Here is a 15237-nt window from a genome sequence, read left to right as displayed (position 1 = left end):
TTAGCATTTTGAAGACTCTACATGCTGATTCCCACAGTGGTTTTCCTCGTTCGCGTTCCCACCAACAGTGCAGAAGGGCTCCTCTTCCCCAGAGCCCCGCCAGCATTGGTGCTTCCTGGAGCGAGACGGAGCTCGGTGTTGTTTAACGTGCATTTCCACTGTGGGGCTGTTCCAAGGACCAGGCGTTTTCTTGGCAGGCTCCCAGGCAGGACCTTGGCTCTGTGGTTTCAGGGCAATCCCACCCCAGCACCCTCAGATCCCACGTGGCAGCTCGGCGTGAGTTAGCCGCTGTGCTGCACCAGGGCCGTGGGCATGGTGCTGAAGCCTGCAGGACACCCCTGTGCCAAGCGCCCTTGGGACTTGTGCCTAGTCCCGGGTCAGCTGCGACTGAGGCCCTCGGTGCTGTGCTGCCCGCTGCTCCCGAGCCGGCAGCATGTCCAGCCGCTCCTGCCGCGCAGCTTCGGCCCAGGCCCAGCTCAGCTCTGGCCGTGGCCGCCAGAGGAGGCCACTTCCTTCCTGGGAGACCTGTCTGGCCCGCTGCGGCTCCCCCTCTCCCGTGGGGTTTTTCTCGCCCTCCTGCAGCCCCGCAGCACACTTCCCTGTGGGTGGTGGGCGCAGCGAGGCCTGCCTCGGTCCCGAGATCTGTCCCTTCCCATCGCAGTGGTGAGTGTCCCGGAGCCCCCAGAGCAGCTCTCCAGCTTTCCTCGTGGAGCAGTTTCTGGGTGCGGGGGTGAGTTGATGTCTCTGTTCTCCCTCGAAGGAAGCAGTTGGGCTGGGTGAAATCCCAGGTCTGAAAGGGTTTCCTTTAGAACTTGAAGCCATTTCTCAGCTGTTCAGCTCATCTGTTGCTGGTGAAAAGTCAAAGGCCATTCCTACTTACGAGGTGTGATCAAATACATGGTGAATGTATACATAACAAGTACTACAGTAAAAGGCACGTCACCACGGATCCCCCCACATCCTCCCCTGGCTTTGAGCACACTCCTCCCATCATTCTTGCCTCTTTCTGAAGCAGCTCCAGAGTCCTTTCTCCTGAGCATCTTTACCAGGTGTGAGCAAAGATACAGTCACTGCTGCTGCCAAGTACCACTCAACTGAAGGGCAGCTTGTCAAAGCAGGGCGCTGCGTCCTCATCCACCTTGGGCAGCAGATCTGGCACTGTGTGAGTTCCGGCTCTTCCCCAAAGTCAAAATGACCGCGAAAGGGAAACGTTTTGAACCAATTCGGGAATCAAGGCAGTCAGGACAGCGCTCATGGAAGAGGACTTCCACAGCTGCTGCAGAAAGTGGCAAAAACGACTGGACGAGTGTGTGTGAAGGGAGAGTAGCCAGATGTGGTGGCGCACGCCTGTGAGCTCAGCACTGCTGCGGGCCGAGGCAGGAGGATTGCTGCAAGCTCGAGGCCAGCCTGGGCTACACAGTGAAACCCTGTCTCAAAAAACAAAACAAACAAAACAAACAGAAAGGAAGGAGAGCATTCTGGGGGGTTAGTGGTCACGTGTCTTTTACTATAATACATTTAAAAAAGTAAACATTCACACATTTCTCCATCATACCTCATGCACAGCCTGATTTCTCAGGAGTGTTGACATCCTCCTCTCTAAGCCTGGCTTATGGAGAATTCGAGGTGTGGGCCGTGCTGTGTGTCTTGCTTTCTCCACCGTGCTGGTGGGGCACTCAATTCCACAATGCTTTCCTCTCCCTCTCCTCTGTGCCCCCTGTGACCCCTAAACTCAGCTGTGGCCTCCCCACACCAGTTCCCTGTTTCATGTTTTCTGTTCTGCTGTCCATTTCTCTGTTTTTTATTCTACTTTCTGGGGTAATGCCAAAATTTTATCTTCTAACCTTTCAGCAGAATTTAAATTTTCTGCTATATGTCTTTAATTCCAAGAGCTCTTTTGGGTAAGGGCATCAGCGTGGCTCCCTTTGCGTTCATCTAAGTGGTACGTCCACAGCACAGGGAGCTGCTCTGCGAGGCAGAGATATCACTTGTCACCACTGGCCTGCTCGAGCCCAGGACGTGATGTTTGACCCCATCTCGGTGTGTCTCATCCTGCACTCTAGTCTGGCCTGTTCCTGGCTTCTTCCCTTGCCCAGGACCGTCCCTGGGTGCCTGTCCCCGACTCCATGAGCACCTGGCTGGCCCTGCTGTGGCCAGAGAGCTGCACTTTGGTTTTGATGAGGCTGTGGGTCTCTCTCCCCAGAAATGGACAGAAATAGGCGTTGGGCAGCCCAGGGGCAGATCTGGGAGCAGCTGGGCCCAGGAGGCTGGGGGAGGCTTTTCCCTAAGGACAAACAAATCACCTGTGTCAGTGCTGGGGACCATCATCTGCCAGGCATCGCTGGCTCAGTTTCCCCAAGGAAGCCCCGAGACCCTGCTGTGTCGTGGACCTGCTGGTCCAGCTTCAGTCAGTCAGCCTGGGGGACGGTTGAACGGAGGAAGGGCAGCAGCTGACTCTTGGTCAGGACTGCGTGTCCATGTGGGCAGAGGGACTCTGGCCGTAGGCTTCCTGTGTCTTCCCTGGCAGAGCCAGCGCATGAGCCCGGTGAGGCCTCTTATGGGTCACTGACCCTGGGACCCCACAGCATCAACGGGGGTTAGGGTGTCAGCCACACTGTGATGAAGACCCTGCACGTACACCCTTGGCTTGAGCAGTGTTGAGCTCTTCCTGGGTGCGGGACACAGTCAGGCTGTGTCTGCCTGGAAGAGGCACAGGGCCCATGTGGGAGCAGAGAGGGCACAGGGACCCTGCTAACCCATCCCAGAGTGGTGGCAAGTGTGGAGGGGCACAGGGGCTGTTTCTGTCACACCGAGGTGGGTGCAGCCAGGCTGAGGCAGAGCAGTCCTTCAGAAAGCCACAGTGTCCTGCTGCTGTGTCTGTAGGGCAGACCTGGTCACGCATCTCCAAACTGTACCCTGACAGCGTACCTCACACACCAACTCAGATCTGCCAGTCCCCTCCGACCCAGCGCGGCTATCAAGCTCCTCTCCTTTTCTCGCTTTCTTTCTCTTCCTTTCTTTTCTTTCTTTCTTCCTTCCTTTCTTTCCCTTCCTTCCTTTCTCTCTCTTTCTCTCTTTCTTTCTTTCTCTCTTTCTTTCTTCTTTCTTTCTCTTTCTCTCTTTTGAGACGGGGTCTCACTGTGCTGCCCAGGCTGGTCTCAAGTCTTGGGTCCAAGCCATCCTCCTTCCTCAGCCTCCTGCCCCAATTCCACTTTTAATTACACATTCTGAATAATAATGTGATCCCACATTCTCCACTCAGGCAGCAAAATTTTGAATGCCTAGTAATCAGCATTCATATTTGTTGATGATTGACCTGTTTTAGTTATTTACTGGCCTTCCCCCGTTTGCTCCTGCTCTTCACTTCAGGGTGGTCTGTGGTGTTTCCACTGTGTGCATTCCTGCAGTTGGGCTGCAGGGCTGGGGTGTGGGCATCCTCACGGTGCAGTGTATTTCCTGCCTCTTTACCATCCCTGCAAACTTTGGACTTGGGATCAGGCCTTGTGGATTTTACCTCTTTGGGTGCTAAACAGCTTTGTTTTCCTAAATACATTCTTGGATTTTGTTCTGGGTTGGTCAAGTTACTTAGAAACATTTTGGTTCTTTCCTATCTTGTTCTTACTCTTTGTCAGATGAGTTCAGAGCATTAGCTGAAGGATAATTTTCCCCACAATTGAATCCATGCCTTTCTTGTTACCCTGACCAGTGCCTATGATTATGGCTTTTTCTGTAGGGAACAGGGAAAGGGGACGTTACCAGAATCCCTGCAGTGAGTCCTGGTCTCCTGTGAGCCAGGACAGCCCAAGGCAAAATAATGAATAAAGACAGGAAACCAGACTTAGAGAAGAAGCTGAGCTTTGGGCCTGATCATTGCTGCTCTGAAGACAAAGGCACCCTGAGCGGCCACTATTTATTGGGTTCATAGGGAGTAACAGATGACTCAGGGGTGGTGGTAATCCTAAACTGACAAGGATCTTATAATCAGAGGAAGTATCAGATGTCTCGGAGAGTGGCGATAATCCTATGACCATGAGGATCTTAGGTCATGAGGAGCTTATGTTGATTAGGAAGGTAAAATGAGCAAAGACATTCTTGTGACAGTAGGTGGGATGACTTAAGCTGATAAGGAATTTGTCTCTCCCCAGGTGAAACCTTTCTCTTACTACTTGGTTCTCAAGAATCCAGGATGTCTTCAGTTGATGTAATCTTACCCGTGAGTGTCACAGCATCATGAGACCATTGTGGTCTCAGCTGTGACCCAAGGCAAAAATAGTTATGTTTCAGCACGTCATAGCCAGCCTGTAGGCAAGAAGACCAGGCCTAATCGTAATTTAACTGTGAAATGATTTTTCCCCAAAATTATGTAGAATGGCTCCCAATATTTTTCCTTTCTGTGTTTTGGGAATACTCAGCCTAAAAGGAAGAGGTTGGACACAGAAGTCAAGACCCAACTCTGTTTCACCTCCAAGAAGCCCATGTTAAATCTGAGAAACGAATGGGAAAAGGTGACATGGGACAAGCTGTGCAGTCAGTCAGGAGGGCACAGGCGTCAGGGACAAAGGTCACTTCCTGTGTCAGCTCTCCCACACCTTGCAGCTGAGCTTCAAATGCACAAAGACAGACAAAGCTTAGCAGGGAAATAGACAAACCTGCCATTGCAGGTGGGGATAGATGTGCGACTCCATCACAGATAGACTGAAAGACACGGAAGCTAAAGGGTGTACAAGGCTGGAACAACACAGCAGCCAACTTGACCTACAGACAATTCCAGGTGTCTGAACACGGCCGGCTGGATGTTCCATCTGTCCAAGCACTCCTGCAACAGTGGACCGCATTCTGGGGTACAAAACAAGTCCCAGCGAAGATGAGGGGGTTTGAGTTGTACAAAACATAGCCTCTGGCCACAGCAGAATGAAATGAGAAGTAAACAACAGAAATGTGTCGATAGCTTTCTGTTGCTGTATCTTGAATAGAATAGAAATGAACAACAATAAGAAAAAGACAGTCACAATGCATGGGGCGCTGCTGATGTGGCACTTAGCGGGAGATGAGCACCCGGAAACCACAGAAAGGGAGAGGGGTTGGCACGGCTGATTAGCTTCAGCTTTCAAGGCAGAGCTCGAAGAAGAGCAGCGAGGAGAGCCCAGCGTTAGCAGAGCAGAGAGGGAGATAAAGATGAGAGCGGGAATTAGTAACACGGGGGAAAATAAACCAAAGGCAGTTCTTAAAGGAGACCAACAAAAGTGACAGAGCTATAACCAGACAAATCAGAACGAGGGGAAAGACGCAACTTGACCCACATGGAAATCGGTGTGTTTACATCACCGCAGGTTCCACTTGTACTAAAAGAACAACATGTGAGTATTCCAAACAACTTCAAGCCAATGAATTTGACAACCTTTCTGAAAAAATGTAATTTTAAAAAGTTTTTCTAAATGAGCCAGATTCAGTTCCGGCTACTTAGGAGGACTGCTCGAGTCCAGGAGATTGAGAGCAGCCTGGACAACAGCAAGAGCAAAGCTCAAAGATTACAAAAGCACATAAAGGTTTTGGCCTGGGGATTGAGCTCAGTGGTGCTGTCTGCCTCGAAAGCTCAAGGCCCTGAGTTTGAGCCCTGATACCAAAAAAAAGTTTAATAAAGTAAATAATTAAAAGTGAATAAAAATATAAATCTAAATAAACAAATAAAAAGACATGCACAGATCAAGATAAAATACTAGAAAGTCACATATCTGACAGAGGATTTGTATCTAGACTGGATAAAGAACTGCCACTCAGCAACAATAATCCAAACCCACCCAACAGCAGCCGGAAGCTGAAGGGCATGGGCGGAGCCCCAGGCACAGGGCTCCAAGGCCTGAGTGGACTACGCTTCCTCCCTGAGGGTGCAGTGGGCGGAGGTGGCTTCTGGGCAGACATCTGACTGCCCAGCCGTGGGTCTCAGGCAGCACCTCAGGGAGGAGGGCGCCCACGCGAATGGAATCCAGGGTGAGGAGAATCACACAACCTTCGTGGAGGAGACGCCAGTGTCAGGGAAGCCCTGAGGGTGACCTCTGAGGGGCAGGTGGACTGCAGCAGGGCAGTCTGGGAGCACTCTGCCCTGCCTCTAGTTGTAGTTATCCTGTGAAGAGAAAACCGTCCTTTGAGTCTGTCCTGAAAGCACGCAGTGTTGGAAGAGCTGTTCCCACGAGGAAGACAGGACGATGCACATGCACGGGCGGGCGGGCGGGAAAGCACACTCGAAGCCTCAGCCTCAGCCCGGGAAGCGCGGCCTCCCTCCCTCTTTTTTCCTGTCTTTCTTTCATTCTGAGAATTGAAACTCAGGCCTTCACACAGAGCTACTTTCCCAGCTTTTTTGCTAATTTTTAATTTATGAGACAGGATCTCACTAAGTCACTAAGTTACCCCAGCTGGACTCAGACTTTGGATTCTCCTCCCTCAGCCTCCCAGACAGCTGGGATTACCGGTGTGCACCATGCCTGGCTTGCTTGGCTGCTTCCTGAGTGAAACCTGGACTTCCTGCACAGCTCTGCATCCCTGCTGTGGACCTTACCAAAGGCGGTGACCTCGCAGCGCACGGATGTCCACAGCTCAGGCCACCTGGTGTGGCGGCCCCTGAGGGTGCCAGCCAGGCGGCCGGGGTTAGGGTCCACACAGCAACAGAGGCGCCACTGGCCACGCCTGCAGTCCTGAGCTTCTCCTGCAGTGGTGTCACGCTTGCCCGTAAAGCACTAGAGTGAGTAGACTGCAATCACAGGCGCGGCTGGGAGGTGCCACGTGGGTGCCAGGCCCTGGGATGATGCGCTCGGGCTTGGCCTGTACGCGTCATGCGCTGTCCTGCGCCAGGCACCTGCCAAGGTGTCCCAGCCGTCAGCCTTCGGATGCTCTCCCGGCCTCACCCTGGGCCGAGGGTCCCTCCGTGCGGCCACCCAGAGCCCTTTCCAGAGGGCGGGGAGGTTCAGCCAGACTGGGCGTGGGGGCTGCCCGCCCGGCTGCAGGGCGTGCGGGGCTCCGGGGTGCCTGCGTGCTGTCTGGCTCTAGCACCTGGCTGCTGGGGCACCAGGCCTGGGCACCGCTCTGTCTCTGACTCTGTCTCTGCCTTGGTTCCTCTCCACACCTCCCCAGCTGGCCTGGCATCACATTTATGCTAATTTCATAAAAATAACCCAGGGGATTTCCTGTTTTCCTCCATTCCAAGAGCGTTCTAAATATCGTGGGAATTATCTGTTGCTTGACTATTTGAGCGATCCCATCTGTGAGTTCTTAGACATCGTTCTCAGTTTGTTTTACATTCTTTTGGAAATGCATTTTGCTCAAGGCCCTGGGAGCGAGTCGGGAGTGTGCTGCATCCATGTCCTTCCAGCCGTGGGTCATTTCCCTGCCGTGGGGTTCTCCAACTTGCTTCGTCGTCTCTCACTGAGCCCTGCCTGCCTGTTCTGGGGCTGACTGCCGGGCCTTCCTGAGGGACCCCTCTCCTCACAGGGCAACTCTCCTGTAGGTTCCTGGAGAGGCACGGCGTGCTGCCACCTGTGTCACCTCACTGCCCACAGGGACCTCACAGCCTGTGGCTGGGCCGCGGGTCACAGACTTGCCCTTACTTGAGAGCCATGGGGGCCATCGCTGTGGCCCAACATGTTCCTGAGAGATGGGACCCTAAGTCACTCGAGCGTGTATTTCTGTCTATTATGACAGAGAACAAAACATCACCCTTTTAACTAGTTTTAAAGTGCACGGGTTCATGGCAGCAGACAGCTTGCCCGTGCTATTGGGCCCGTGTCTCCTTCCAGAGGGTCCCTCTCTGTCCCCATGGGACGCCACCCCGTTCCTTACCAACCTGGCGGGCACTGCCCACCCATCTGTGAGTCTGACCAGGCGAGCACCTGTCCTCTTCATTGGGCACCTCCCCTCCCCTCTTCCCTCCTCTGCTGGGTCCCCAGCCTCTCCTCAGGTGCCAGGCCTGTGAGGGCCACCCTTGTCTGCAGGGTGGTGCACAGTGGTTTCCTCCTCTCGGCCTTGAGGACAGCGCTGCTGTGAGCACAGTGTGCAGGTGAGTTCCTGTTCCAGCTCTGCCGTATCTGTGCCAGGGGTGGGGCAGCTGGGTCTCACGATGACACCACGTGACAGAAAGAAAGCAAGAAAGCCTCTGCCTAAGAGAGACAGAGGGGGACCGGAAGTGGGCTGCCCACCAACACTTTTTTTGTAGTAGCCATTTTACTGGTGTGAGGTGGTACCGCAGTGTAGTGTAGCCTCTGCGTGTGCATGTATGTATGAGTGCGTGGCAGGGATACCAGGGAGTGAACACAAGGCCTTTGGTCTGAGCCCCATCCCTACTCTTTTTTATTTTTTATGTTGAGCTGGGGTCTTGATAAGTTCCCCAGAGTGGCCTCAAATTTGAGATCCTCCTGCCTCAGCCTCCCAAGTAGCTGGGATCAAAGTGGACTAACGTGATTGCTCTGTGTGAGCATTCTGTGAGCATGGAAGACACACACGCCGTCTGTTTAGAGTGCTGGCTGCAGCCCTCATCCTCCTCCAGGGCCCTGCCTTGGCTGTGCTGTGGCAGCTGTGAGCATGCTGGGGCTGCTGCTGAAACAGACAGGGCCGCGCATCGGCGGAGAGGAGGCAGGATCCACATGTGCCGGCCTCCACCATGCCCTGCACTCAGAACCTCTCCAGGCTCCCCGCCGGCCTGCTGCCAGCCACTGCCCCAGCTCGGACCCAGGAGGGCACGTTTCCACAGCCACCGACGACAAGGGGCAGGCTGGCTCCAAGCGGGACAGCTGCCATGACCAGTAGGGTCCTGGAAGCCCGTCCCCAGGCCAAGGCGGAGTGGGGGACGCTGACCCCGTCAGCAACACGATGGCCTTTGTCTCCCCGCACTTGAGATGGTTCCAGGCAGCTGGGGCATCAGGGCAGGCGAGCGCGTGGTGAAGACAGGGTTCTTTTCCATACGCAGCCCACAGAGGCAGGGTGCTCTCTTCTGGGTGCCGAGGGGAGGGAGCCCAGCCTACCCTCAGGCTCCAGGTCCAGCGCCACACAGAGCCGCTCGGAGTGCTGCACCTGGGCAGAGACCACTGTGCACGGCTGCTGGGTTCCGGGCCCGTACGGGTGGTGTGAGCCGCCCACTCCTCTCCCAGGGGTGGTTCACACCAAGCGCGGGTCTCTGGTCTCCTCCAGTGTGGCACTGGTGCCTGGCAAGGCCAAGGCATCATGGGGTGGCTGGTGGGGCACCTGGCCTGGGTGCAGCGGCTGGGTGGCTCCCTGCTTCTGTGCCCAGTGGGCAGGGGCCAATCCTGGGCCGATCCCGGTGCTGCCCATGTCTGGTTCTGTGCTGCTCCACTCTGCTGCTCTGCTCAGAGGGCCAGGGCTCAGGCACTGCTGGGGAGGCCAAATCAAACGTTTCTGTCCTGTGGGGGCTGAGTGAGGAGCTCTCAGCCGGAAGGCCTTGTGCCAGCCACAGGCAGTGTCTGCCCAGCCAAGGCTGTGGCGGCCCTGGACGAAGCTGTCCTGCCATGGACCTGTGCCCCCTGCACCCTGGCCATGGGCTGCACGGGGAAGTGACACACAGGCCTGGGAAGATGATGACAGCCACATCTTCCAGTGCAAGTCACAGTTACACGCAGCTGCTGCCCAAGTGTGCACCCACACGTGGACCCACGGCCACCCACACGCACAGCCTCACGTGCTGCAGCTCGCGCCACCGCCGAGGCCCTTCCCTTGAGAGGGGTTGGCACCAGACCCGGGACTCGGGGGAGGGCCAGATGGGAGGGTCCCAGCTCAGCGCTGCCTCTGCCCTGTCCCCAGGAGCCACCAAGGACATGGGGAAGATGCTGGGGGCTGATGAGGAGAAGGACCCCGATGCTGCCAAGAAGGAGGAGGAGCGCCAGGAAGCACTGCGGCAGGCGGAGGAGGAGCGCAAGGCCAAGTACGCCAAGATGGAGGCTGAGCGTGAGGCCATGCGGCAGGGCATCCGCGACAAGGTGGGCGCCAGGCAGGCGAGGGCAGGCTGCCTCCCTCCTCAGGCCCGCCTTGGGGCAATCCCAGGTGGGAGGGGACAGGCCCACTGCAGTGCCCCTGCATCCCTATCTGTTGCTCACGAGGGGGCGGGCACTTCCTGCTCCTGCAGTGGGGCTGGCCTGTCTTGGGGCCCCAGGGCCCTGACCAAGAGGGAGGTGCTGTGGGAAGCAATGGCCCGGGCACCAGGTGGCCTGGCCAGGATTTGCTCCCGTGGCTCAGAGTGTGGGGTCAAGCACCCAGAGGGGGCCAGTTCCTCTGTAACTGGCAGAATGGGTGGGCGGCTGTGTACTCTGGGTACTGAAGCTGGGTGCAGTCACCTGGCATCGGGGACCCTGGCTCAGGTGGAGCTGGCTTTTGACTCTGGAGACAGCCTGGTCCCATCCCTGGCCAAATGGCCTGGACTCTCAGGTTCAGCCCAAGCAGCCTTGGTTACATCTATGTCCCATCTGCGTCCCCAGCACCACTGCCCTGGTGGCTCAGCCCTGCAGGGGCCAGGCCTCGCTGACCTACACCCTCCAGATGCCTCCACGTGGCAGGAGTGGCATCTGCGCCCTGGCTAGAGGGAGGCTGGCAGGGCCTGACCTGCTTTCTGCTGCCTCTCCCAGCCCATGCAGAGCCCATAGGACCCTGGGCACAGGGACTCCCTCCCTCCAGACCTGGACCCGACCCCCAGCCCCCTTACTCCACTGGGCCATGATGCTGTCCTCGGCATCGGGCGACATAGTGGCTTTTGCCAGCTCTACTCTGCCCCGGTAGCCTCAAGGAGACCCCACACAGCTCTTCGGTCGTGGGCCGGGGGGATGGTGCCCTGCGATCCGGGGTGGAGGTGGCCCTTGCTCCCCCTATGTCCAGAGACACCCTGAACCCCCAGGGAGCGGACAGCTACCCCCGAGGGGGAGGGGCCATGGGGACACCTCTGGGACACCCCTCTAGTAGCCTGCATTCTGTGCGCTTGCAACCCCAAATGCAGGCCCCCCCGCCCTGCTCAGGTGGCTTCTTGAACCTGAAGCTCAGGACTCCCAGGACCCTGGGGGCCAGCGGGGTTTGCTGGCAGTGGCTCTGGTCTTTCCAGGCCCCAGGCTTCCCCCACTCTCTCTAGGAGGGCGGGGCAGGGTGGGCATGGAGGTGCCAAGGCCAGGTGCCTCCCCGCTGAAGTTCGTCCCGGGTTCCTTGTCCCCGGGTTCCGGAGCCTGGGGATCTCCCTCCTGTGGCTTCCAGCTCTGGGCGCATCTGTGGGGCAACACACCCAGCTGGCCCATGCTGAGTCTGACTGTTCTTTCTGCACCTTGGAAGAGGCTTTCATTGGGTTTAGGGTCGCCTCGCCCAGGATGATCTCATCTCCCTACTGGGCTTAGTGACATCTATGAAGACCCTGTTTCCAAACACAGTCACGCTCAAAGTTCAAGGTGACACGCTGCACCCACTGCAGAGGGACCCTGGGGACAGGCGGGCAGGAGACACAGGTGGCAGGAGGGGCCTGGTGTCTTGCTGTGCTGCTGAGGCTGCCTCTGGGGAGGGTGCAGGGCCGTGGTCCTGGCGAGGATGCGTCCCGGCCACCGTGAGGGAGCCTGGCCGGCCTGGGTGGAGGACTGGGGGCAGGCCCGCCCCGCAGGGAGCCCCTGCCCTCTACCTGGGGCGGCCCAGCGCCAGCTTCGGGTGCCCTCTCCCCGCAGTACGGCATCAAGAAGAGGGAGGAGCGCGAAGCCGAGGCCCAGGCGGCCATGGAGGCCAGCTCGGAGGGCAGCCTGACACGGCCCAAAAAGGCCGTCCCGCCGGGCTGCGGCGAGGAGCCAGAAGGGGCGGACGAGAGCATCCTGGACACGGTCATCAGGTACCTGCCCGGGCCGCTGCAGGACATGCTCAAGAAGTGACGGGCTGGACAGCTGGGAGCCGGAGCCCCGCTGCCCTGTAGACCCCTCGGAGGCCCCCAGGGCACAGGAGCAGCTCGGCCCCTCCCCACTATAAGCCATAGCCCTAGGCCCACCCCGCCCGGGCCCTCACGCACACCCCTGCCAGCCCTGCCGAGGCCGAGGTGGTCACAGCCCATCTCATGCTGGCCACACCCCACTGCGCTCGCTTCCCCCACCCCCAGCAGCCCGAGCTCACCCCAGGGCCAGCCCCTCGCCCACCCTGGGCTTGGCCCATGCATCACGGGCACCCACGGGGCTCAAACTCAGGAGCACAGCCATAGTCGGGGGTGGGTGTCTGGACCGGGGCAGCAGGGGCGCCTGACCCACCACACGGGACCTGGGTTGCTGGGCCTGAGGGACCCTCTTCTGTCTTCCTGTCGGCGCTGACCACACGACCCCACCCAGGCCTCGCTCTCTGTGTCCAAGGGTCTCTTCCTGTCCCTCCCTCCCTGCTCTGCAAGGCACCTGAGCCTCTTAGGAATGCCACGGCCTGTTCCCATCTCAACCAGGGGAAACAAAGAAACAGGTCTGGGCTTCTCAGACAGGCCTGCAGGGCACACTCAGATCTGCCTCTCCCTGGTGCCTGCTGGTTCCCTGAGGGGCTCCGGCCCTCATCCAGGGACACCCACACCCCAGCGCCTGGGAGGCCTGAGAAAACCAGGGGAGACAGAGGCGGGAAAGAGACCTCAACTGTCCCTGCCCTCCCTCCACAGTGCTGTGCACTGTTCTTGGCAGGCGGATGTGAGCCCCAGGGTAGGGGCTGAGGGGCTTCCTGCACCCAAACCAACAGCCCCCTGAGAGACTTGGCAGCAAGACCCCAGTGCCCTGCGACCTGCCCTCCTGTGCCCCTTTGCCTCCACCCCTGTTTAATTTGCATCACAATATGTTGAATCTCAGGTAAATGAGGTCTTCGGTATTTGATGAGTTTTATCTTGACCAGGAACCCTGTTGGCTTGGCCTGGGCCCTGGCGCTCCCTGCCCACATCAAAACTGCATTCAGTGTCCACAGGTGGGGGCCAGGGCTGTGCGTGACACTGACCTTCATGACCTTACATAGCTCTTAGAGAAGCCATATCAATTAGACTGCAGTACTAACCACAAACACCCTCGTCCAGAGGCGAAGCACGCCGCCAGTGCCAGTGCCCTGCTCGTCCAGTCCTCTGCTCCTCCTGGGTCCATGTCTGTTTAAAATGCTTGTTTCCACGTGTTGAAAAGCCAGCTCCAAGCAGCCTGGGTGTTCTCTCGTGTCAACCCCCGTATCCCATGGCCAGTGCATGGGTGCCCAGGGCCGCTGAGCTTGGCGAGACCATGGGTGTCACTGCGTCTGTCCTTGCACCTGCACCTCCTCCTGCATGTCGGAGGCCCTTGTGTGTTCTCTCTGGATAGAATCACAGCCAATAAATAGTGATTTCACACCGTGTGGCCGTCCATCCAAGACCCCACTTCAGCTGGGTGATGCCTTCCTGCCATCAGGTAGAAGGTACCTCCTCTTGCTAGGGCAACCCCTGAGGGTCCCCAAGGTCTGACACATCCTGCTGAGGGCGAGCCCTGCCAGTCATCCCCAACTGGAAGGAGACCTGTCCTTCGGAGCCTGGGATAGCCCTGGGCGTTCAGACCTGGGGGAGCTTGGGGTCCAAGCTTACACTGCTGTGTCCAGCCCAGTCCTGAGGGTCCCTCTCCTCTGTAGCTCTGGGTCCCACATTCTTCAGGGCTGGGGCTGAGACCAGATGACACCGAACCCCCACCTGCCTCCTCTCAGCCCATCCTGAGGTGCTGTGGCCACTGGTGTCCCCGCAAAGGCCTTGACATCCCTCTTGGGGGCCGTCTCCAGTGAGGCAGCATATCTGGGTGTCCTGTGACCTTCCAGCAAGATTGGTCCAATCTCAGTAGGCAGAAAGGTTATGTGTCCCCCACCCGTGCTGGGGTCTCCCTGGGTGCAGGAGGCTCCTGAGAGTGAATCCTCTCCTCCAGCCCAGAACGATGTCTCCCACACCTGCCGCCCCACCCTGGCCTTCTGGGGAATGTGGGCCCAGGGTGGGGCACTGTTGACCCATCCAGGGGACGGCCCCCTACAGAAGGGACACAGCTGTCCTTCCCACCCACACCCACATGTCAGTCGGGTCTGGACAGCATCTCTGCAGCTTTGGTTGCTGTACACGGCCCCCCCCCCCATGGCTGCCCATAAGGGCACCCAAGTTCACCCTCCACTAACCTAACACCGTGTCCCCAGCCCTCAGCCCTGCCTAGATCCCTCCTGAGCCTGCACAGTGACCTGGATGTGCTGGTTGAGCCGGGGGACTGGTCCTACAGCAATTGATGGTCAGATCTTAGCCCCAGAATCTGGGGTTTGAAGCCTCCAAGTAAACACTGGAGCCAGACCCTGGGACAGTCCAGGTCCCTTCTGCACCGATCTCTCCGGCGATGGGAGGCAAGGTAAATCCGTACTGTCAGAAGCAGCGGTCTCCACTTTGGAGGAAAATGGCCAGGGTAAGAGGGCAGAGAGCAATGCTGAGGGCCGCTGCTTCCTGCGTGGTCTGGGGACCCCAAGGGGAGGGAGCTGGTGTTCAGGGGAAGGTGGCATCCGGCGCAGTGACAGCAGGGGTTGCTCGGTGTCGCTCACCTGGCCGCCTCCGCAGTCCTCGCGGCTCGCATCCCACGTAGCAAAGGGTTGACCCCCACGCCAGGAAGGCGCCTTGGCTCCCAGGGCGGATCAGGCCCCTCCGGGACACCGCGGGAGGCAGAGCCGCTCACCCAGCCATCCGGCCCCCGGGGCACGCTAAACGGCGCCGCAATTAAGGACCGTTTTGTCCAGATCTGCTAATCCGCAGCGAGACAAACCCTGCTGTCCCCGCGGAGCCACCAGGGCCGGAACCCTGGGTCTGGGCCACCTGTCCACACCATCTGGACCCCGAAGGAGCGCCGGGGCGGAGAGGACGCAGGGCCTGACACGCCCCGTGCCTCGCAGCGTCAGCGCCGACCCGACTCCTCCCACCCTCCGACCGAACGGGCCGCCGCGATTGGCTCCGAGGTCACGTGCAAAAGCGCGCATGGCCAATCAGAGCAAAGAGACGCCATTGCGGGCGGACCCGCGGCCTCTCGCCTGCCCCTCCTCCTTGGCCGCCTTCCACGGACTCCGTCCGGGACGGGGTTTCTTACGCCGAACCCTCGGGACCCACGCTCTCAGAAGCATCGCCTCGCGCGCCCCCTCTTCTCCGGCCCACTGTCCTCTGGCCCCGTTCCACTGACTCCCATAGCTGACCACGGCCCTCCAGTCCTACCCTCCACCCTGGCCACGCCTTGCATTTGACTTGGC

At 58.4% G+C, this 15237-nt stretch overlaps 1 protein-coding gene and 1 long non-coding RNA gene across 7 annotated transcripts in view; one reads left to right on the top strand and one right to left on the bottom strand.

The window, feature by feature from the left end:
• The window catches only part of Cplx1 (complexin 1), a 20627-nt gene extending 7283 nt beyond the window's left edge, over positions 1-13344 (top strand). For 3 of the 4 annotated variants that reach the window (XM_004847489.4, XM_004847488.4, XM_087187188.1), the window contains 2 exons: positions 9802-9977; positions 11688-13344. In XM_004847489.4, the coding sequence (XP_004847546.1) occupies positions 9802-9977; positions 11688-11885 (374 nt within the window). In that variant the 3' untranslated portion in view covers positions 11886-13344. Of the gene's footprint in view, positions 1-6447; positions 6737-9801; positions 9978-11687 lie in introns of those variants that run through there. The other variant, XM_087187187.1, reaches the window with a different exon arrangement.
• Positions 12827-15237, bottom strand: LOC106009599 (uncharacterized). 3 transcript variants are annotated; one of them, XR_001183652.3, is made up of 2 exons: positions 14545-15237; positions 12827-13302 (listed from the first exon to the last, which is right to left on the bottom strand). It is a non-coding gene; the product is annotated as an uncharacterized LOC106009599 (long non-coding RNA). The 3 variants fall into 3 exon arrangements; XR_002395920.2 differs by lacking the exon at positions 14545-15237 and adding an exon at positions 13568-14186; XR_002395919.2 differs by lacking the exon at positions 14545-15237 and adding an exon at positions 13670-14186.

The sequence above is a fragment of the Heterocephalus glaber genome, unplaced genomic scaffold (genome assembly GCF_053883595.1).
Source record: "Heterocephalus glaber isolate CG9 unplaced genomic scaffold, H.glaber_assembly_v1.0 deba00001509, whole genome shotgun sequence".
Lineage (NCBI taxonomy): Eukaryota > Metazoa > Chordata > Mammalia > Rodentia > Bathyergidae > Heterocephalus > Heterocephalus glaber.
This window is presented reverse-complemented; position numbering and strand designations above follow the sequence as displayed.